The following is a 22,336-nucleotide window of genomic DNA, read 5'->3' as shown; positions in this document are numbered from 1 at the left end:
ATGTACTGCACTGACACAAATGACTGATGACTGGCTGAAAGACATTGGTAATAATAAGACTGTGGGAGCTGTATTGTAGATTTCAGTGCAGCCTTTGATATTATTGACTGTCATTTGTTATTGGAAAAACGCATGTGTTATGGCTTTACAACATCTGCCATATCTTGGATAGAGAGCTATCTATCTATTAGAACACAGAGGGTTTTCTTTAATGGGAGCTTCTCTGATGTAAAACATGTCAAGCGTGGTATTCCAAAAGGGAGCTATCTTGGCCCTTCACTGTTTCCTCATTAATGATCTACCACTGGCCTTAAACAAAGCCTGTGTGTCTATGTATAAGATGGTTGTTGATCATTGCTGGAATGCATTTTCAGGTCTTGCCATAGATTTTCAAACCGATTTAAGTCAAAACTTTAACTAGGCCACCCAGGAACATTCAATGACGTCTTGGTAAGAAACTCGTGTACTTTTGGCCTTCTGTTTTAGGTTATTGTCCTGCTGAAAGGTGAATTTGTCTCCTCAGTGTCTGTTGGAAAGAAGACTGAACCAGGTTTTCCTCTAGGATTTTGCCTGTGCTTAGCTGTATTCCATTTATTTTAATACCCCCCCAAAAAACTACCTAGTCTTTGCCGATGACAAGCATACCCATAACATGATGCAGCCACGACCATGTTTGAAATATGAACAGTGGTACTCAGTGATGTGTTGTGTTGGATTTGCCACAAACATAACGCTTTGTATTCAGGACAAAAAGTTCATTTCTTTGCCACATTTTTTGCAGTATTAAGTGCGTTGTTGCAAACAGGATGCATGTTTTGGAATATTTTTATTCGGTGTAGGCTTCCTTCTTTTCACTCAGTCAATTAGGTTCGTACTGTGGAGTAAATACAATGTTGTTGATCCATCCTCAGTTTTATCCTTTCACTATTTTAAAATCACCATTGGCCTCATGGTGTCACGCCCTGGCCTTAGTTATCTTTGTTTTCTTTATTATTTTAGTTAGGTCAGGGTGTGACATGGGGGATGTTTGTGTGTTTTTGTCTAGTCGAGGGTGTTTGTAGTGTCTAGGGGGTTTTGGTAGAGTTTATGGGGTTGTGTTCAGTGTAGGTGTCTAGGTATGTCTATGGTTGCCTGAGTGGTTCTCAATCAGAGACAGCTGTCTATCATTGTCTCTGATTGGGAGCCATATTTAAGGCAGCCATAGGCATTAGACGGGTTGTGGGTTATTGTCTATGTGATGTTGCATGTTTGCACTCAGTATTATAGCGGTCACGTTCGTTTTGTTATTTTGTATTGTGTGTTAAGTGTTCTTCGTTATTAAAAAGGAGAATGTATTTCTCTCACGCTGCGCCTTGGTCTCCTCACTACGACGATCGTGACACATGGTGAAATCCCTGAGCAGTTTCCTTCCTCTACGGCAACTGGGTTAGGAAGGACACCTGTATCTTTTTAGTGACTGGATTTATTGATACACCATCTAAAGCCTAATGAATAACTTCATCGGTTCCCTACTTTGCGCGGCATTGAAAAACCTCCCTGGTCTTTGTGGTTGAATCTGTGCTTGAAATTCACTACTTGATTGAAGGACCTTACAGATAATTGTATGTGTGCGGTACCGAGATGGGGTAGTCATTCAGAAATCATGTCAATCACTATTATTGAACACAGAATGAGTCCATGCAACTTATTATGTGATTTGTTAAGCACATTTTTACTCCTGCACTTATTTAGGCTAGCCATAACAAAGGGGTTTAATATTTTTGGACTCAAGACATTTCAGCTTTCTGAAGGCACTGTACATGTCAGCATCCCAAGCTAGTGAAATCTCTGCAGCCCTAAACAAAACGTTGCAGTCAGTTGTAGAATGGGTTGCTAGGATTTATTTTTAGTTTTTTTTAGTTTTTTACCGTTATTTTACCAGGTAAGTTGACTGAGAACACGTTCTCATTTGCAGCAACGACCTGGGGAATAGTTACAGGGGAGAGGAGGGGGATGAATGAGCCAATTGTAAACTAGTCCTGGTCATAACTAAAAACCAAAAGCATTGTATTTGGTACAAATTATTCCCTAAGTACTGGACCTCAGCTGAATATGGTAATGAATAATGTGGCTGTTGAGCAAGTAGAGGAGACTAAACTTCTTGGTGATACCTTAGATTGTAAACTGTCATAGTCAAGGTGTATTGATTATATTGTTGTAAAGATGTGGAGAAGTATGTCTGTGATAGAGGTGCTCTGCATTTTTAACATAACATTCGACCAAACAAGTCCTGCAGCCTCTGCTTTTGTCACATCTTGACTATTGCCTGGTTATATGGCTAGGATCTGCAAAAAAGGACCTAAGAAAACCCAGAACAGCATGTCTTTCCCTTCACTGTACACAGAGGGCTAAGGTCAACAGCATGTCTTTCCCTTCACTGTACACAGAGGGCTAAGGTCAACAGCATGTCTTTCCCTTCACTGTACACAGAGGGCTAAGGTCAACAGCATGTCTTTCCCTTCACTGTACACAGAGGGCTAAGGTCAACAGCATGTCTTTCCCTTCACTGTACACAGAGGGCTAAGGTCAACAGCATGTCTTTCCCTTCACTGTACACAGAGGGCTAAGGTCAACAGCATGTCTTTCCCTTCACTGTACACAGATGGCTAAGGTCAACAGTATGTCTTTCCCTTCACTGTACACAGAGGGCTAAGGTCAACAGCATGTCTTTCCCTTCACTGTACACAGAGGGCTAAGGTCAACAGCATGTCTTTCCCTTCACTGTACACAGAGGGCTAAGGTCAACAGCATGTCAGTCCCACCTGACTCAAAGTAGAGGAGATATTGACTGCATTATTTCTTGTAAGTAACATCAATGTGTTGAAAATTCCAAATTGTTTGTATAATCAACTTACATACAGCTCTAAAACCAACACTTACCCCACCAGACTTGCCACCAGGGGACTCTTCACAGTCCCCAAATCCAGAACGTACTCAAATCAATGCACCGTGTTGTATCAATCGATGGTTGAATGGAACTCAATTCCAACTCGGATCACTCAGGCAAGTAGCAAAGTTATCTTAAAAAAACAAGTGAGGCAAAACCTCCCGGCACGACGCCACTGACCTTGTATGACCTAAAAACCTGTATGTACAGGTAACTGACAAAATAATGTAAACACTTGAGTGAATGAGGGATACAAAGTATATTGAAAGCAGGTGCTTCTACACAGGTATGGTTCCTGAGTTGATTAAGCAATTAACATCCCATCATGCTTAGGTTCATGTATGAAAATGCTGGACAGGCCATTATTTTGGCTACCATGGCTATGCCCCCATAGGATGACAATGCCACCATCCACAGGGCACGAGTGGTCACTGAATGGTTTGATGAGCATGAAAACCATATGCCATGGCCATCTCAGTGACCAGATCTCAACCCAATTGAACACTTATGGGAGATTCTGGAGCGGCGCCAAGACAGCATTTTCCACCACCATCAACAAAACACCAAATGATAACATTTCTCATAGTAAAATGATGTGGCCTCCCTGCGACAGAGTTCCAGACACTTGTAGAATCTATGCCAAGGGATATTGAATCTGTTCATGTTCATGGTGGCCCAATGCCCTATTAAGACACTATGTTGGTGTTTCCTTTATTTTGTCAGTTACCTGTATATGCTATATATGAATATGGTGTATGCAGTACAGGACTTTTTTAGTTGTATTGTTCTTATTTTAAATTTTGTGACTGTTCTTGTCTATTAGTATTATGCATTTTGTCATGTATCATGTTTTGTGTGGACCCCAGGAAGAGTAGCTGCTGCTTCTGCAACAGCTAATGGGGATACAAAATACCAAATATGAACAAAGACTTTTATTTCTGTTGCAATGAAAGAATGCATGTTCGTCACACACCCACTCATCAGTGCGTCTAGTGATTTGGAAGAGTAGACTGCTACTAAACTGTGGTTTTACATTGTGCTATTTATGTCCTCAACACAGCCGGCGGTTTATGAAACATAGACATGAAAGAAAATTCATTCCTAAAGAACAAAAGAGTGTAAGATTGTGACTGATCTGGTGGTGCCATTATGGCACTTTTCTAATGGCCCTAGTCAAAGTTCCCAGAGTTTCATAACAAAGCTTTCCAGTCAGAGACCTGGAGCAAGGCTAAATAAAGGACAGTGTGTACTCAGGTCTATGGTTAATATGGGTTAAGTGATGCTAAAAGTGATAGCAATCCTTTGCCAATTGTGTGGCATGGGGAGAAACTGGTCTAGTCATACTGACGAAAGCAGTTTTGATGCCCAAATAGAGGGGTAGTGTAAACGTCCATAATGGATGCTTTGTTACATTAAGCAATTAAATGTGCTGAGTAATTGTTAGGGTGTTTTCCACAAAGCACATTCACAAACAGCTCACCTCCAATCACATGACTTGTGAGTGTGCCCTTTCTTGTGTGCTTGCCAGCTAACAGGAAATTCCCCTATCACATGACTGTGGTCAAGAAGCTGAAGGCATGAAGGCAGACATCCTGGAACATTATGGGAGATACTTTTGGTAAACATTTCAGAGATGTTGCATCAGACATTTTCCCTGCTCTTTCCTACTCTGAGAATGATTAAGCAGGTTTATATATTAGAATGTAGCAGTACTAGTTTGCATAACTTATTGCAATAGCATGTTGTTACAGAGCATATTGTAGAAAGATTGAGGTCATTACATTTCTGTCCTCAGACTACTTTCAAACCTCAGGTTTTCCAAACTTTTTGTTTTTTTTGTGTTTTAATTTTAAAATTTTATTAATAGATGGTTATTTAATCATATAATTGTCTATAGTTAAATGGCTATGGTTGCAGAAAATAAAAAAGGGACATTGTGACTGGCATGATATAACATAACCCTAACCCTAACCCTAACCTTAACCTAACCATAACCAATTAAGTTTAACATGGGTTCGCTGGTCAGTCATGTCCCTTTAGTTTTTTGCATAAAAAAATGTATGGCTTTGTTAAGAACTCAAACCTTGTATTCTTTCTCGATTAAACTGACATTGACACACAGTAAGGCTGGACAACAGTAGCTACTAACAGATAACACAAACTAATACATTCTGGTATTGTATTGTAGATATCAGTGACGGTCTGTTCCGTTTAAAATTAGGGAGGACAATTTTTTTTAGGGAGGCCTTTTCTATTACAGCATATTGGATGACTGTTATTAATTTTCCATTCATCCAGCTCAATATAACATCAATAGGTTTAGGCTAGCTACTACATGATATCCAAATTTGCCTTATACCGATCATGAGGTTGCTACAACTTAGCCAACAAATTACAATTTACAACATAGGATAACAGATCAAGAGCCAAATTGGAGTAATCAAGGTGACAGACAGGGCCTCATTCAATATCGCATTGCACTCGCTTGCCTGCACCTAGCTGATCTGAAGTGTAATCATTCGTCCAAATATTTCTATTAGACAAATTCAGGTAGGTCCCTCTCCGTTTCATTCTGTTTGGTTCAGTTTAAGATACGTTTTGCAACAGAATCAGTGAAATGAATACAACCTTGATCATCCACACACACAGTTCACTTTCATAGCAGCCACATACAGCATCATCACTTTACTAGTTGTATAATTCATTCTCGCATCTACACACTCTCCCCCTATCACATTTTCCCTAAGCTTGTGGACTTCAGTGCACAACACAACTGTGTCCAGGCGCAAAAACCTCTTCAAGCCAAACCTTCACACCATAAACACTAACAGCTACACAGCCTACATCATTGTCGCTACATTAACGATATAGTCAACAAACTAGAACTAACATGTTAGTAAACCCACAAACCAATCCATTTGTACAATCACGCAGTACAGTGTACAGCAAGCAGTTTAGCAGTTACACCGGCGGGCCCCGGTGATAATACATTAATTAACCGGAAAGCTTACCTTGACTTGGAAGAGTTTTAGTGTTGGATAGCCTTAGCCAGCTTGCTAACATAAATAGCATTTCTCTCTGTTTGAGTCAGGTTGTTGAGTAGGAAAAATTAGCTGCATTAGCTAAGTAAGTGAAAGGTAAACTAAGAAGAAGAAAAAATACACCGATATCTCTTTGTCTCTCTGCTGCTTCTCCTTAATTTTTTAGAAGAAAAAATATATATATTTTAAACTGTTCAACTATTGTCTTTCTGTATCTTTGAGTCAACTACTCACCACATGTTATGCACTGCAGTGTACCTTCATTGCAAAACAGTGTGTTTTAATCAGTTATTTGGTGACGTGAAAATATTTAGTTTAGTTTTATATAAAAAATATATTTTTTAATGAAATTCACTAAGTAGGATGGTCCTACCTTTCCTCCTCTAAGGAGCCTCCACTGGTAGATATTGATGTGTATGCTGGAAAGAAATTAGTGTAGTACATAAGTAAAAATGTGAATGTTTTATGACCCAATTCAGACCAATAATAAAATATATTGTTTATAACACTATCTCTAGCGTTTTGTCACTAGTGGGTTACTTTTGAATATCTGGGTTACTTTTGAATATTAAGTTAAGTAGAACAGAATATCTGTTCTACTTAACTTAATCCTTCAATCTTAAATGTCTGCTTCTCCAGCAATGAAGGGTGAGTCATCACAACTGGCGATGAATCACCAGAACCTTCCCTGTCAAAAGACTTGGCTCACCTTTCTTCCTATCAAACCCATAACAATAACAACCCTTATCACAGTATCACAACCCTCTACTGAGGCTGTGGTTTCAAGTGAAATAGGCTATTTATTATCTCTTTATCACATAGGCATACAGCATGTTGGGAGAGAAATGGTTCCCAACTTCAACTGTAGGCTACCGTAGCTTTATAAATAATAATGAGAAGTATTTCAAACTAATCTAAAAGCAATGTAATCTAAACCATGTGCTAGACTTGTTTACCAGCCATGTGTCTTTGGCAGCCCTTATCAGAGGGTTGGCTGTAAGCGTGCTAACGGAGCAGCCTGTTCAAAGCAGAGAGTCCATTTGTGTGTGTGTGTGTGTGTGTGTGTGTGTGTGTGTGTGTGTGTGTGTGTGTGTGTGTGTGTGTGTGTGTGTGTGTGTGTGTGTGTGTGTGTGTGTGTGTGTGTGTGTGTGTGTGTGTGTGTGTTATTGATTTCTTAAACCAGTCCCTGGAGTAATCTCTGCCCTAAGTCCTGATTGGTCCCGGGCCAGTGTTCTCATTAACTATTCACAGAGTGCTGTGATGATGCACGCTACAGTCACACCACAGATTGGAGAGATGAGGTCACCTCACCTGAGGAATCCCGTTGGCTATAGACCCCATAATGGCAGGCTCGAACAATGAGCATTAATTTGATCCCTACTTCAAAACAGTGAAGTTACAAAAAATAATCACATGGCTGTCCTCATATGACGCCGCTTCTGCAAGTTGTAAAGAGTATGAGTTATTGTAACAATTCATTAGAAATGAATGCCAGTAAATCAGTGATACACTCTAGATATATATATCTCTCTGGATATACTGTCCTCGTCTATACAGCCATCGGGATTCTCCGTACATCGTGCGGACAGGAAGAAAGAACTCTCCGGAATATAGAACGGCGGAGGTGTATGTTTCATGATTAACTATTCATGATGTGATTGTCGTACAGGAAGTACAGTCCTTTTGTTTCCCAATCTGGAATACCTCACTATCAAATGCAGACTCGTTGGTTATCGTCACGGCAGTGTATATTCTCCTACACTGAACTACACTGGTCTTTTTTTCCCTTCTTTTTTTTAAGGGGGTAGATCAGCTTTAAAATTGCAGATAGAGTGTAGCTTCCGTCAATGAAATTGTCAGCACTGGCAGCTTCATTAAATAGTACCTGCAAAACACCAGTCTCAACGTCAACAGTGAAGAGGCAACTCCGGGATGCTGGCCTTCTAGGCAGAGTTCCTCTGTCCAGTGTCTGTGTTCTTTTGCCCATCTTAACCTTTTCTTTTTTTTGGGCCAGTCTGAGATATGGCTTTTTCTTTGCAACTCTGCCTAGAAGGCCAGCATGCCGGAGTCGCCTCTTCACTGGGGTGAGCCAGTGGTGGAGCGGGGTCTGCGTCCCGCACCTGAGGATAGATGCCCACCCAGACCCTCCCCTATAGGTTCAGGTTTTGCGGCCGGAGTCCGCACCTTTGGGGGGGTACTGTCACGCCCTGACCTTAGAGAGCCTTTTTATGTCTCTATTTGGTTTGGTCAGGGTGTGATTTGGGGTGGGCATTCTATGTTATGTTTTCTATGATTTTGTGTTTCTATGTTTTGGCCGGGTATGGTTCTCAATCAGGGACAGCTGTCTATCGTTGTCTCTGATTGGGAACCATACTTAGGTAGCCCTTTTTCCCTCCTTTCTTTGTGGGTAGTTAACTTTGTTAGTGGCACTTAGCCCTGTAAGCTTCACGGTTGTTTATTTGGTTCTTGTTTTGTTGGCGACATTTTATAATAAAAATAATAAAAATTTAAATGTACGCTTACCACGCGGCACCTTGGTCCAGTTCTTTCGATGGCCATTTAAAAAAAAGCATCTGTTTCCAGCTACAATAGTCATTTACAACATTAGCAATGTCTATACTGTATTTCTGATCAATATTTTGTCCATTAAAATAACATTAAATTGATCAGAAATACAGTATAGACATTGCTAATGTTGTAAATGACTATTGTAGCTGGAAACAGATGCTTTTTTAAAATGGCCGTCGAAAGAACTGGACCTTACGTGGTAAGCGTACATTTTTTTTTTTTTAAACAACATTTAAACGACATTTCTAAGTGACCCAAAACTTTTTAACGGCAGTGTATATATACACAGTTGAAGTCGGAAGTTTTAATACACATAGGTTGGAGTCATTAAAACTTGTTTTTCAACCACTCCACAAATTTCTTGTTAACAAACTATAGTTTTGGCAAGTCGATTAGGACATCTACTTGGTGCATGACACAAGTCATTTTTCCAACAATAGTTTACAGACAGATTATTTCACTAATAATTCACTGTATCACAATTCCAGTGGGTCAGACGTTTACATACACTAACTTGACTGTGCCTTTAAACAGCTTGGAAAATTCCAGAAAATGATGTCATGGCTTTAGAAGCTTCTGATAGGCTAATTGACATCATTTGAGTCAATTGGAGGTGTACCTGTGGATGTATTTCAAGGCCTACCTTCAAACTCAGTGCCTCTTTGCTTGACATCATGGGAAAATCAAAAGAAATCAGCCAAGACCTCAGAAAAATAATTGTAGACCTCCACAAGTCTGGTTCTACCTTGGTAGCAATTTCCAAACACCTGAAGGTACCACGCTCATCTGTACAAACAATAGTATGCAAGTATAAACACCATGGGACCACACAGCCGTCATACCGCTCAAGAAGGAGACACGTTCTGTCTCCTAGAGATAAACGTACCTTGGTGTGGAAAGTGCAAATCAATCCCAGAACAACAGCAAAGGACCTTGTAAAGATGCTGGAGGAAACAGGTACAAATGTATCTATATCCACAGTAAAATGAGTCCTATATCGACATAACCTGAAAGGCCGCTCAGCAAGGAAGATGCCACTGCTCCAAAACCGTCATAAAAAAGACAGACTACAGTTTGCAACTGCACATGGGGACAAAGATCGTACTTTTTGGAGAAATGTCCTCTGGTCTGATGAAACAAAAATAGAACTGTTTAGCCATCGTTATGTTTGGAGGAAAAAGGGGGAGGCTTACAAGTCGAAGAACACCATCCCAACCGTGAAGCACGGGGGTGGCACCATCATGTTGTGGGGGTGCTTTGCTGCAGGAGGGACTGGTGCACTTCACAAAATAGATGGCATCATGAGGATGGAAAATTATGTGGATATATTGAAGCAACATCTCAAGACATCAGTCAGGATGTTAAAGCTTGGTCGCAAATGGGTCTTCCAAATGAACAATGACCCCAAGCATACTTCCAAAGTTGTGGCAAAATTGCTTAAGAACAACAAAGTCAAGGTACTGGAGAGGCCATCACAAAGCCCTGACCTCAATCCCATAGAAAATTTGTGGGCAGAACTGAAAAAGCGTGTGCGAGCAAGGAGGCCAACAAACCTGACTCAGTTACACCAGCTCTGTCAGGAGGAATGGCTAAAATTCACCCAACTTATTGTGGGAAGCTTGTGGAAGGCTACCTGAAACGTTTGACCCAAGTTAAACAATTCAAAGGCTACCAAATACTAATTGAGTGTATGCTTTTCATTCGAAAACAAGGACATTTCTAAGACACCCCAAACGGTAGTGTATGAATGTCAACAACCTTTTTAGCTGACATGTTCTCACCCCTGATTCTGCAACTTATCCACTGCTTCCAGGTAAACAACCTACAGTACTGGGGCTGCGTGTGAAGAAAGTGTTGCCAAGTTCATGTAACCAGTCTACAAATTACACTGAAATAATACAATGCAGGGAGCCTAGCTGCAAAAGGAAATGAGGTCAGGGCCTGTGAAGGGCTTGGGAATCCTAGTCGCGGCTTGCCCTCTGCTGCCTGCCCTGCCTGTCTGCATGCCTAGGATGAAAGTCCATTGAGTGGGAGGGCGTTGCTATGGCTGCAGCCGGGTAAACACAAACACAAGGCTGGGATCTGGGCTACGTTCAAGGGTGAGCGCACTAGAGGAGGTAGTACTGATTTAACTGGGGCTTGCTTTATAAATAACTATGACTTCTGCTGTCCATGCACGATGCCAATGTACAGTGTTGAGAAAGGCTACCGTGTCAGTCAACGTCCCGAACGTAGTGAGCTCATCTCGCCAACTTTGGCTTTGTGAAAGTGCAACGTCACAGAGTGTCACTGAGCCTATTTACATCTAGACTAATTTTTGCCCTCACCTTTGCCAGCCATTGCTCACAGGATCCTTTTAGCTGCAATAGTGGTTGCGATGAAGGGCAGTACATGTTAGTTCCTGATTTCAGTGACCTTTGTAACAGAGGGAAGTTACTGCTAACCATCCTTTAATATTTGTATTAAAGAAAATCCTAATTTAGGGCCTCATAATACTGAGGCCTTGAACAATGTCTCTGAATATCGCTAGGGTTTCCCTAGATCTCATACTGTGTCAAATTATCTGGGGAATTCTCTGACACTCACTGTTGACTATACTCATTAAGACACCTCATGGGTTATGGCCTCAACAACACTAGATAACTATCAACTAAACAGCTATGATGGACCAAGAGGCATGTCAACACATTCTATAAAGGAGAAAAACGAAATGAAGTCACTTCTGAAGCCCCTCTTAATAAATACGGTGGCATTAGCCCTACAACAATGCTATGGTATAATATTGTTGATTAATAATAATTAATATAATATTCAATGGTTGTTTTAATATTATTATGTAATACATGTATTATTGTTATTTATATTATTACTACTACTATTGCTCCTAATTCATTCATTTATCTTTATATTGTTGATTATGTTTGCCTATTTCTTCAGCAAATATTCACAAAACAGGTTCCAAACAATCATGGCTGAATGCATCAGCGAATTCTGGCTACAATTGATGGTGGGGGATATCTATAAACTACACATCCCCGCAAAACGAGACGCTACAATTTGTGTTAAATGTTTATATTTCGACGTTAATGCTGAATAGCCGAACCGTAATATTATATACTTTTTTAGATTGGAGCGTTTCTCGGTGCAGGTGGATTGCAGTTCATGACTAATGTTCTGCGCCTTACTGGAATGTGGTGGTGATTCACTCAGATCGAAAGTGCTTCTTGTATAGCCTGACTGCCTACCCCTCGAACCTAGTTAAAATGATTTCTACCTTTTCTCTGATTCGTTTTCCCACATTCCAGCTGGTTGCCTATAATGCTAAAGGCAGGGTGAGTCGGCCACTTCACTTCCCGGAAACGATGACGTATTCTGCTCCTTGTCAGAATCAACAAGTATCGACGTTTTTTCAAGTAGGGAGAACCATGTTATGTTATGTAGGGTATATCACTATGGAGTATAAACATTGGAACGTCTATTGTAGCTGTCACATGACGAAATACAAGTTAAAGTGATGCCACAACAAAATAAATAGTGAAAGTATTTGCTCCTATAATGAAACAAAATTAAGGGCAAAAAATGTAAATGAATAGCCAAAATAGTCTACATATTACCCCTATTGAAAAACAAACACAATAGAATATAAATGTATAATAAAATACATGAAAATTCATCAAAATCATGACAGGCTGTATGGAATTGATTTTTTATCTTGCAAAACAACTTTTATCAACTTACTCGGCCTAAACTTTCCAAACTGTCCTGTAAAATGTGGCTTGACACAACAGCATAATGATTGGTATCTCAATGTATCTGCCCGAGGCTCCCTAGTGGTACAGCAGTTTAAGGCACTGCACCTCAGTGCTAGAGGCATCACTAAGACCCTGGTTTGATTCCAGGCTGTATCACAACTGGCCATGATTGGGAGTCCCGTAGGGCAGCGCACAATTGGCCCAGCTTTGTCCGGGTTAGGGTTTGGCCGGGGTAGGCCATCATTGTAAATAAGAATTTGTTCTTAACTGACTTGACTAGTTAAATTAAATAAATAACAAACATCAACGTTTTGTGGAAGTAAACCAGCAAGCCATAAACTTGCACGGACACAAGTTTGGTAAATCAATTTGCTTTGTCATGATGGATGAACATTTATAGTTGCACAACATGAGTTAATGTTTAGCCTCTGTCCATCATTTGCTAAAGAGATTTAGGGAATCAGAAACAGCCCGGAGAGATGCCTGTGTGTTTCACGTGTAATGAAACTTTGTGACTGTCTAGTCCTGCTTGCTTATCACACGGTCCACAAACTGTGGTCACAGCTCATAACAAGAAGAGGCTAAAGTGTGACAAAATGACAAAACATCCTGCCTTTTCCAGAAACTTCTAAATTGATGAATAAGAGGACATAACTTAAGGAAGTAAATGTCTTCATATACCAGGAGGAACAAAACATTAATTCAACATTTTCTATTGTCATATTCAATTGAGAGTCATTAAATGATATAGCAAGCCAGATTTTATCATACAGTATAAATAGCAAGTGGGGTTAGTATGTGATGGTATCACAGACCCAACATCTTTTTGAGGGTCGGGCATGACCCTAGACCTTTGAAACACCTGTCTGCATACGTATGGTGAGACGTAAAGTACTATGACGTGAGTATATCTTGGGAGTGCAGGCTGTCTAGATGCATTAGGTGATGTTGTATGTTTGGAAAACTGCTCATGGTCTTTGGCTCAGCGTAACTGTTTATATGCCTTGAACTTTCTGAGAGGGTATAAAAAATATATCAACAACACTCAAATAACCATGACACATAAAGGTCCCAATGATCTCATCACCAGATAAAGTTAGTCAAATCAATACATTTTGGTATGAAGAATCACTCTTCAAATGTACTTTGAGGTGTTGGTTAAACCTAAACATGCTGCCTTTCCTGTTTTCTTTTCTTTTCACTCAACTTTATGCAATAATTGTATATCCTCTTTATGGCTTTTTTAGGACACTTGCAGTGCTTAGAACACTTTGACTATTTTTGTATACACCCTTACATGTATTGCTTATTTAGCCTACAATTCACATTCAAAACATGTTAAGCCTAAGGTAAATATCCACGTTTGGGGAAGCCGTCTAGTTAACATTAACTTTTACAAGTAAGGTATGCCTCGGAGTCATGGTTATATGACTGTATGATGTCTACAAAGCTTCCAATATGGAAAATCAACATAGTGATGTTTCCAATACTATGATCAGTGGTGTAAATGACTTAAGTAAAAATACTTTAAAGTACTACTTAAGGAGTTTTTTTGGGTATCTGTACTTTACTATTTATATTTTTGACAACTTTTACTTTTACTTCACTACATTCCTAAAGAAAACAATGCACTTTTTAATCCATACATTCTCCCTGACACCCAAAAGTATTAGTTACATTTTGAATGATTAGCAGGACAGGAAAATGTCCAATTCACACACTTATCAAGAGAACATCCCTGGCCATCCCTATTGCCTCTGATCTGTCAGACTTACTTAACACAAATGCTTCGTTTGTAAATTATGTCTGAGTGTTGGAGAGTGCCGCTGGCTATCCTTAAATAAAAAATAAGACAATTGTGCCATCTGGTTTGCTTAATATAGGGAATTTGAAATTATTTATACTTTTACTTTTAATACTTGAGTATATTTTAGCAATTACATTTACTTTTGATACTTAAGTATATTTAAAACCAAATACTTTTAGACTTTTGCTCAAGTAGTAATTTACTGGGTGACTTTCACTTATACTTGAGTAGTTTTCTCTTAAGGTATCTTTACTTTTACTCATGTATGACAATTGGGTACTTTTTCCACCACTTACTATGATATGGCTCCCTGGTAACAATGTGTCTGTACAGAAACAAATGAAACCAGCAGCCAGCAGAAGGTGTAGCAATGATTAATGGTGGAACGATTGGGGATAGGATAGAAAGTTTCCAGAACACAAAGGTAATAGCTGGGATCAGGCAAAGGAGGGGATGGGAGGGGAGACTGGCTGACCTGACTATCACCAGAAAGCCGCACTTCACATCAACTAGAGGAATGCAGTACTCGCTTACTCCACACTCCCAACCACCATTCTCCCAGAGGCCAGCACAGCTTGAACAAAGACAAAACTATAGTGAAACACTTTCAAGTGAGCCTATGAACAATTATCAAGATTTCAAAAGCTATTTCATATTTTAAAACATAATTTTGAAAATCTCTTCATCCATACTCACTTTATGTTCATGACATACAAAACACAATAAAACTAAAACTTAACTTGCCCCCTCGCAAAAATATTGAAACCTCTTGAAATGCAAGTATGACTTAGAAGTTTATATCTTATATATAAATATATAAAGTAAAACGTTTAACTAGCCTGAGAAACTAAAACTGATCAATGTGTACCCACAACTGAAAGATTTTCCAACTAAGAAATGTAAGCAGTGAACCCTGTATTACTTCACAGTCTCACTAGCATGGTTTGCCACAGTTTCCTATCTTGTTTTGGAATCAAACAAAGATACCATGGAATAGTGGGGATTTCATGCCTGTTATCAAGTCCTCCAAATATCAGTTTTTCCATGAGACCTAATGCATGATATATATAAAGTCCTGACATGTCCTCCTGGCCACCCATAGCATTCAAGATTTGTAATTAACTTAAATGAATAACTATGTAATAAACGTGTAATTAACATCAGATATGACATCTACAATTATAATATTTCAATAATCTAAGTAATTTGGGTATAAGTAATACATAACATCCAAAAGCAACACAAAGCACACAAACAAATATAAAATTATTTACAGTACCTTGAATGGCAAATCCTTATTTTGAAAATATTACTGTAGTTCAATGTACATTTACTTTATTCAGAAGCTAAATTCAGAAGCAATATGCTACTTCATGGAAGCTCCCTGATGAACTAGGTTTTATTATTATTATTACTGTTATTATTATTATTGCTAGTAGCCGAGACATACCCTTGCACTGAATGCTAGAGATGATATGACTGATATGTTAACAGGGAGATAGATGGGCAAGCCCACCTTTAACATTATTTTTTTTTTACTCTAGCCAATAAAGTGTATAGACTTGACAAAAAACACCTCGGATCATTCAACTATTATGTCTGTATTTGCTCATTAGTATGAAATGTTACGACTTAAATTCCTTGTGGGTAAAGGGGGTTGAGCCTGCCCTTTTATGGTGTGCTACAAAGGGTTGCTGGATTGCATCATCGCAACTAAGCTTCCACAGTGCTATAAATAGGATGACGTCACCACGACCGGCCCACCAACTAGTAAATGCCGAAGAGTCCACTATAAAAAGGGGTGATGCAACGCTCAGTCGACAACTGTAACTTTCTTAACAGAACAGAAGAGTCTCACACCCAGGAGCCGATAAATGCCTTTCAACGTCTAACATAATTTCTTCACTGAAAACAAAATCAGGTAGGTCTATTTTCTTAATAAGAAGTTTCTTCCGGTGTGGGATCGAAGTGTTTTCAGAAGATCCGCCTAGGGTGCCCACAACAGCCGAAATGTTGCATAGTTTAAGACGGACCGATGTCCATTCATAAAGAAAACGGGTTTAAATGCACAATTCTTAGGCTACTCGTAACTTTTGTTTTTGTGAATTAAACTAGAGTTTATTTATATTTGTCTTATTAGTTATTTTGAAACTTGAATTATAAATGGACTGTGCTTATCCGACGACTGGGTAACGTTAGATGTTACATTTACTGTCCCTAAAAGTGACACGCATTGTTACATTGTTTAACAGGGTGATTGATGTATTTGCCGGTATTGTTACATTGTTGGGTTACATTGTTGGCATGTTGGGCTACAATGTAGAAAACTTTAACTGCTGTGTCTGGTGGAATTGTAGCGACGTAGCCTCTAGGTATCACACCCATAACAGAGAACACGCTAGCCATCTTTTGTAGGCCTATATTGTAAAATATTCCAATGGTATACAAATTTGCAATAAACTATATTTTGAGCCAAATTGACGTGAATACACTTTTTCTATAAACTTTTATTAATAATCTTGCTCACTTGCCAAGATGTTGCTGCTTATCTGACGTTATATTCAGTCCAGTGTCCAAGGGTTATTGTCTTGCTTTTGTTTCGATTTTAGTACGCGTTATGTGACAGAGCACCACTTTTTGTTTCAGTTTTTCATAATGATGCTTCAGCATCAGGGATTCAGCCTGTCCGAGATCAGCGCGTCAGCCTTTGTACCCTGCCTGTCCCCACCTGGAACACTCACGCTCGAGGACTTCACCAACTTCACTCCCCTGGTAAAGGAGGAGTTGCGCTACGCTATCCAGCACAGGCGGCTGTCCAACGGACTGAGTACCGATATCATGAGCGACTGTGCAAGCTCAAGTTCAGACAGACCGTCAGAAGCCACAAGTGTCAAGAGACAGGTAAGGATGTCGACATTAGCCGCGTACTGTAATATCTACTCCCTTTAAGTAATTTTTTGGCCCCCATAAAGCCAATAGTAATTCTTACATAGTAATAAATCTTATAGGGGCCTTTTTTTTGTATAGGCCTACGTTTTCACTGAATCGTGTGAGATGGTGGTAAATTAATTCGTAGCTATACAGAAACCTGTAATTACAGGTTTACCGACACATTTTAGCACATACTAGTTTGGTGCTGTTATTCGAGGTTGTTCATTTTCCCAATGTGTGTTTATCAGGCGACCCCGGAGGAAAGCGAGAGGAGGAAAAGAAGACGAGAAAGAAACAAAGTAGCTGCTGCCAAATGTAGGAATAATAAGAAGGAAAAAACGGATTGTCTGCTAAAGGTACGTTCAATGTGTATTTTAAAGGGCAGTACAACCTTATTATGATGGAGAGAGATTATACATTTTACCCGGAGGCTGCCAGACAGTAGACATACAGTGTTATATTATGCAATATCTTTATTTATTCAAAAGGTTTTTCAAATAAAGTTAGAGCCTCATGAATGTGCCTCAGTGAAACTTTCTATTTAATCTCCCATTATTTTTTTATGATTTAAGTGAAGGGTAGAGGTTCCCCTTTTTTATCTAAGAGCTCAATGTAATTATTTGCATACAAACTCAAATACACTAAACATAATTGAGTATTCAAAAGATGTACCAACATGGTTAACAGGATCTGACCAAACTACTATTCCAGGAGTCTGAGAAACTAGAGTTGGTGAACACTGAGTTGAAGGCCCAGATTGAGGAGCTGAAGAGCCAGAAGCAGCAGTTAGTCTACATGTTGAACCTCCACCGGCCCACCTGCATCGTACGGGCCCAGAACGGCCAGACCCCTGAGGACGAGAGAAACCTGTTCATCCAGCAGATCAAGGAGGGAACCCTGCAGATGGGTCAGCTTGATCACCGCCACACCTCAGTGTCGACCGCTTGTGGCCATCTCTGATCCACCCACTCTGGGTAGTAGGGTACTACTTATACACTCAAGCACTCACCTTCCCCTGGCTACTGCACTCTGTACCTGCATCAAGTGAAGGCTCTGTCAGGCCATCAAAGCAAAGGAGCTTTACACGTTCCACTCCTCAACATAGTGACTGCAGCTGGGTTGGTGATAAGAGGAAGGACTGGACAGCACAAGGACGGACACCCCGTGTTCCACCTAGGGTGGCTTGGGCTGTTCCGGCACATAGGGCGAATGTCAAAGCACTAAAACATAGAAATACATCTAATGTATTTATTGTTTCCTTAAATGTTTAACACTTTTATTTGAGGTAAATTACTCATTCTCTATTTTTGTACTAAAGCATGATGTCAAGGTGGTAAAGGCACATGATTTCACTGGTCAGTTGAGATATATGCTTGTTGAGGAAAAATACTACTTGTATAAGCTATCTTTATGGCACACAATACATGTGGAGAGATAGTAATGACTGTGTGCTACATTGATAGCTGTGTTATTACTGTCGTATTGAAAGTTTTTCGCATACATAGTATGAAGTGTTTGCTGTTATTGAATATATTCTGTATTAGCTTTGGCTATAGCTCACTTTCTTCCCCCTTGACTTGCCTAACAAAAACCTCTGAAGCTGCTACTACTAACTCAGACTATACAGGTATAGTTCATATCACAGGAACCCTCTAATAAGAGGACAATATAGGGAGTGCATGTAATGTTGATTCACTTAGATAGCATTTCATTTAACTTACTGACAGACAATGGCACTGTTAGCCCCGGAACTCCTTTCTTGAAAATCAGTCATTACATTTTTGTAAGCTGGTGTATTCTGATTAGACCCTGATTTCATAGTGATCTGTAGTATTTTCTCTGAAATGTTGAAGTTATGCTTGTGTGTTTCCTATTACATTTCACATGTATAAAAGTGTGTATTTACTGTATAACATATATGTAAACCAACTTACACCTCCCTATTGTCTTCAAAAAGTTGTTTGTTTGTGTTATTGAAGCTGGACTTATAAAATAGAACCACTAGGTATAAGTAGCTAGATATCTAAGTGGAATTATTTAGCACTCTGCTTGTCTGAGGTTTTCACTTTGAAGTCTTGGAAGATTACATGAATTGCCTCAGTGTTTGGCTGCAATTACCAAGTCACTGCCAAACAACCCCCTTCCCTCTCCCCTCAGTCCATTGGTTATTCTGCGACGTCCTCTGGGTAGGCTCATTGCTCAAACAACACATTTTTATGATCAATAGTAGCTTTTGTCTCTATATTCTGTAATGTCTCAAAATATCATGTGTGGTTTATGGTAAGGTACTGTTTATCTGTGTGTGTTTGTGAGTAAACGGTTGAGAGGAAGACGGTGAGAGATGCAGGCGTCCATATGTTTTATTTGTTTTTGTGTAGTTCAGTGTTTCGTGTTCAAACAGGCATGCTAGTCATGGCTGGGGGCTTACTACTGAAATACTTAATTTGAAGGATGACACGCCTGTTTTATGTTCTTCAATACCTGTCTTGTTTTTCTGTTTCACCTTCCATTTTTTCTCTCACTTAAACATTGTTCACTAAAAGTATTTGAGTGTAATGCGAAATATCACATTGTATCAAGTCCGGTAAAACCACAAGATGAAACCAATTAAGTACTCAATTCTATTCTGTCTTTTGATTTTTCTGTTTTTGATACTTTGTTAATAAATATATATATACTTCAAATGTTTTTGTTTTCTATTGTTTCTGGGGAAGGATTCACAACATTTAAAAAAATATTTTTTGCAAGGTATTCAATGACATTGGTATATTGACATTGCATAGTTGTGATGCAAAACAAATATTCATGAACATGTTTAGCATCTCAGCACATTATTTGTGTTGGTGTTCATCTGAGTACAAGCCAGGACATGTCTCCCTTTCCAGACTGAAAGAGTGTGTTCTCCTGTGCCAGGCCTGCTCAGTATAGTTCAGTGGGTGTTATCTGATGAGATAGGCTGTGAAATAATGTTTCACTCAGAACACAAGTATCCCTCACTCCACCCTACCGTTGTGGTCCATATTCCATAAAAAGTAATATCCCATTTTTCTGATGGTGGTTTTTGATAACTACACAAATGACTGACTCATAACAGCCACAATGCAGCCAGACTGTGGGACTTCTTTATTCTTGTCACAGACTGCTACGGTAGATCAAATTACTGACCGTCCAGCGGTTTTCCTGTAATGTTTCTACAGAATCCTCTTCAGTGCTTCTCTAGAACATGATTGTGAAATATGGATGTACTTAGATAACTGATTACTCTGACACATTTCCCTAAACACAGGAAGTTTAACACACTCTGAGATGAAAATGTCCATCTGAACAGTGGATCATGATCTAAACAAATGATTAACCATATTAAAGGCACTGGATCATTATTTGGCACCAGAGGTCGAATTTGGGGAAAGTTGGGAGGTGAAAAGGTCTGTGTGCTGTAATGTTCTCATATGTGTAGCACCACACGGGATGTTTTCATTCTCTCTTGCAGAGGCTGAGGTATGTTATTATCCTGTACAGTGCCTTCAGAAAATATTTTTTGGGTGTTATAAAGTGGGATTTAATTGTCATTTTTGTCAACGATCTACACAAAATGCTCTAATGTTCCATTGTAATTTGTTAAAAAAATATATGAAAAATAAAACACTAATATATCTCTTACATAAGTATTCAAACCCCTGAGTCAATACATGTTAGAATCACCGGTGGCGGAGATGACAATTGTGAGTTTTTCTGGGTAAGTCTCTAATGTTTGTTGATCATTGAATATACCTAGTGGTTAAGGTCTTGCCATAGATTTTCAAGTAGATTTAAGTCAAAATTGTAACTAGGCCAAACATTCACTGTCGTCTTGGTAAGCAACTCCAGTGTAGATTTGGCCTTTAGGTTATTAGGTTATTGTCCTGCTGAAAGGTGAATTAATCTCCCAGTGTCTGGTGGAAAGCAGACTGAATCAGGGTTTCCTCTAGGATTGTGCCTGTGCTTAGCTCCATTCCATTGATTTTTTATCCTGAAAAACTCCCCAGTCCTTAACGATTACAACCATACCCATAACATGAGGCAGCTACCTATGCTTAAAAATGACATCCTGACCTGCTTCCAAGATTATGAAATGGGCATGGCATTTGAATTAATCTCCAAAGGTTTTGGGGATTTCTTATGTAATACAGGACAACCACTTATTACAAGCATCCACACATGAACTGATGGATGCTGTAAATCAATATCTATATCATAAATCCCCATCCAGATATCCATTCTCCTCTGAGCTGTGTCAGTTTGTTCATAAACTGACCTCTCTCTGTCAGGGTCAGATGAGAGTCATCACAGTCTGGTTGACACTGTGTCATGAAGCTCTGGGTGATGCAAGACAAGAAACCATGCTGTGCCCATACAGGAAATGTACTATGAGGCAAGCTTCTCAGACATACAGTATCATGATGTTCAGTTCATGTGGAAAATTGATGCAATAAATTCATATGAGAACAGCATGCACTCAACAGCAATTTTAGGTCCCTTGTGAAATGTTAGTTCCACTGCTGCAGAGTTGTGTCATTGTGTTTTAATTACAGCTTAATGCCAACCACCAGGGCTAGCTCCAGGCATAAGTGGTCGCTCTCATTTAGTTTTAGGAACTCAGTCAACGTCTCAGTTTACTGTTGAACGTTAGAATAGTAGAATACACAAGGTGCAATTTAAAAATGTGGTTGTGCCTCAGCAGTTATCTCATGTTATGTCAGTAACTAACTAAGGTTTCCATTCAACCTTTTTATGCCTGTAAAGTGCATGTCGGATAAAAAATGTCTTGACTGGCCTGATGGAAACAGCACATTTTTAAGTAAACTTTCCAAACGTAGACGAAACAAAATATGCTGAAACAAGGTGGGACCTTTTTTTTGTCAGTAAAAATAATTATGCGAGAAATGTTGGTGGAAAAGCTTTAATGCGCACATATTGATATAATAACCATCATATCGAACTAAACTTGGAGTCACGAGATGACATGTTGTATGGTACCCCCACTATGACTTGTCAGGAAAGTATGCAGTTTATTAGGCTGCAGATTAATAAATTGTGAACTTCACAAGATGGTGAAAGTTCAAGGTTGATGAGCTTGACACTCTTTTCCAATAAATATTGAAGGTCTTATTCTGGTGACATGATCTTCAATGCTTGGCTAGAGCACACGTGCCAATACCAAAGTGGGAAAACACGCTATATAACACAAACAACTCAGTAGAGTTGAAAATGCGATGGAAACTCATTTAACTTATTCGGTATATGGGAATTTGACCGCATTTAAAAAAAAATT

General features: G+C 39.3%; 1 protein-coding gene across 2 annotated transcripts; it reads left to right on the top strand.

Moving 5' to 3' along the window:
* The first annotated feature begins 15,874 nt into the window (after positions 1-15,874).
* LOC139582912 (cyclic AMP-dependent transcription factor ATF-3-like) lies at positions 15,875-19,709 on the top strand. 2 transcript variants are annotated; one of them, XM_071413363.1, is made up of 4 exons: positions 15,875-16,015; positions 16,741-16,995; positions 17,274-17,381; positions 17,737-19,709. In XM_071413363.1, exons 2-4 carry the CDS (start codon positions 16,750-16,752, stop codon positions 17,983-17,985), a joined length of 603 nt encoding a protein of 200 aa, XP_071269464.1. In that variant the 5' UTR covers positions 15,875-16,015; positions 16,741-16,749; the 3' UTR covers positions 17,986-19,709. The 2 variants fall into 2 exon arrangements, with proteins under 2 accessions (XP_071269464.1, XP_071269463.1); XM_071413362.1 differs by having other exon boundaries at positions 17,713-19,709.
* Positions 19,710-22,336: the final 2,627 nt, after the last annotated feature.

This window comes from Salvelinus alpinus, chromosome 8 (genome assembly GCF_045679555.1).
Source record: "Salvelinus alpinus chromosome 8, SLU_Salpinus.1, whole genome shotgun sequence".
Taxonomy (NCBI): domain Eukaryota; kingdom Metazoa; phylum Chordata; class Actinopteri; order Salmoniformes; family Salmonidae; genus Salvelinus; species Salvelinus alpinus.
Note: the sequence above shows the minus strand (reverse complement) of the source record. Positions and strands in the feature narration are given on the sequence as shown.

Coding starts and splice junctions, on each gene's coding strand:
- LOC139582912 (XM_071413362.1), top strand. CDS start 16,750: ATGATGCTTCAGCATCAGGGATTCAGCCTGTCCGAGATCAGCGCGTCA. Junction 16,996..17,273: donor CCACAAGTGTCAAGAGACAG/GTAAGGATGTCG, acceptor TGTGTTTATCAG/GCGACCCCGGAGGAAAGCGA. Junction 17,382..17,712: donor AAACGGATTGTCTGCTAAAG/GTACGTTCAATG, acceptor CATGGTTAACAG/GATCTGACCAAACTACTATT.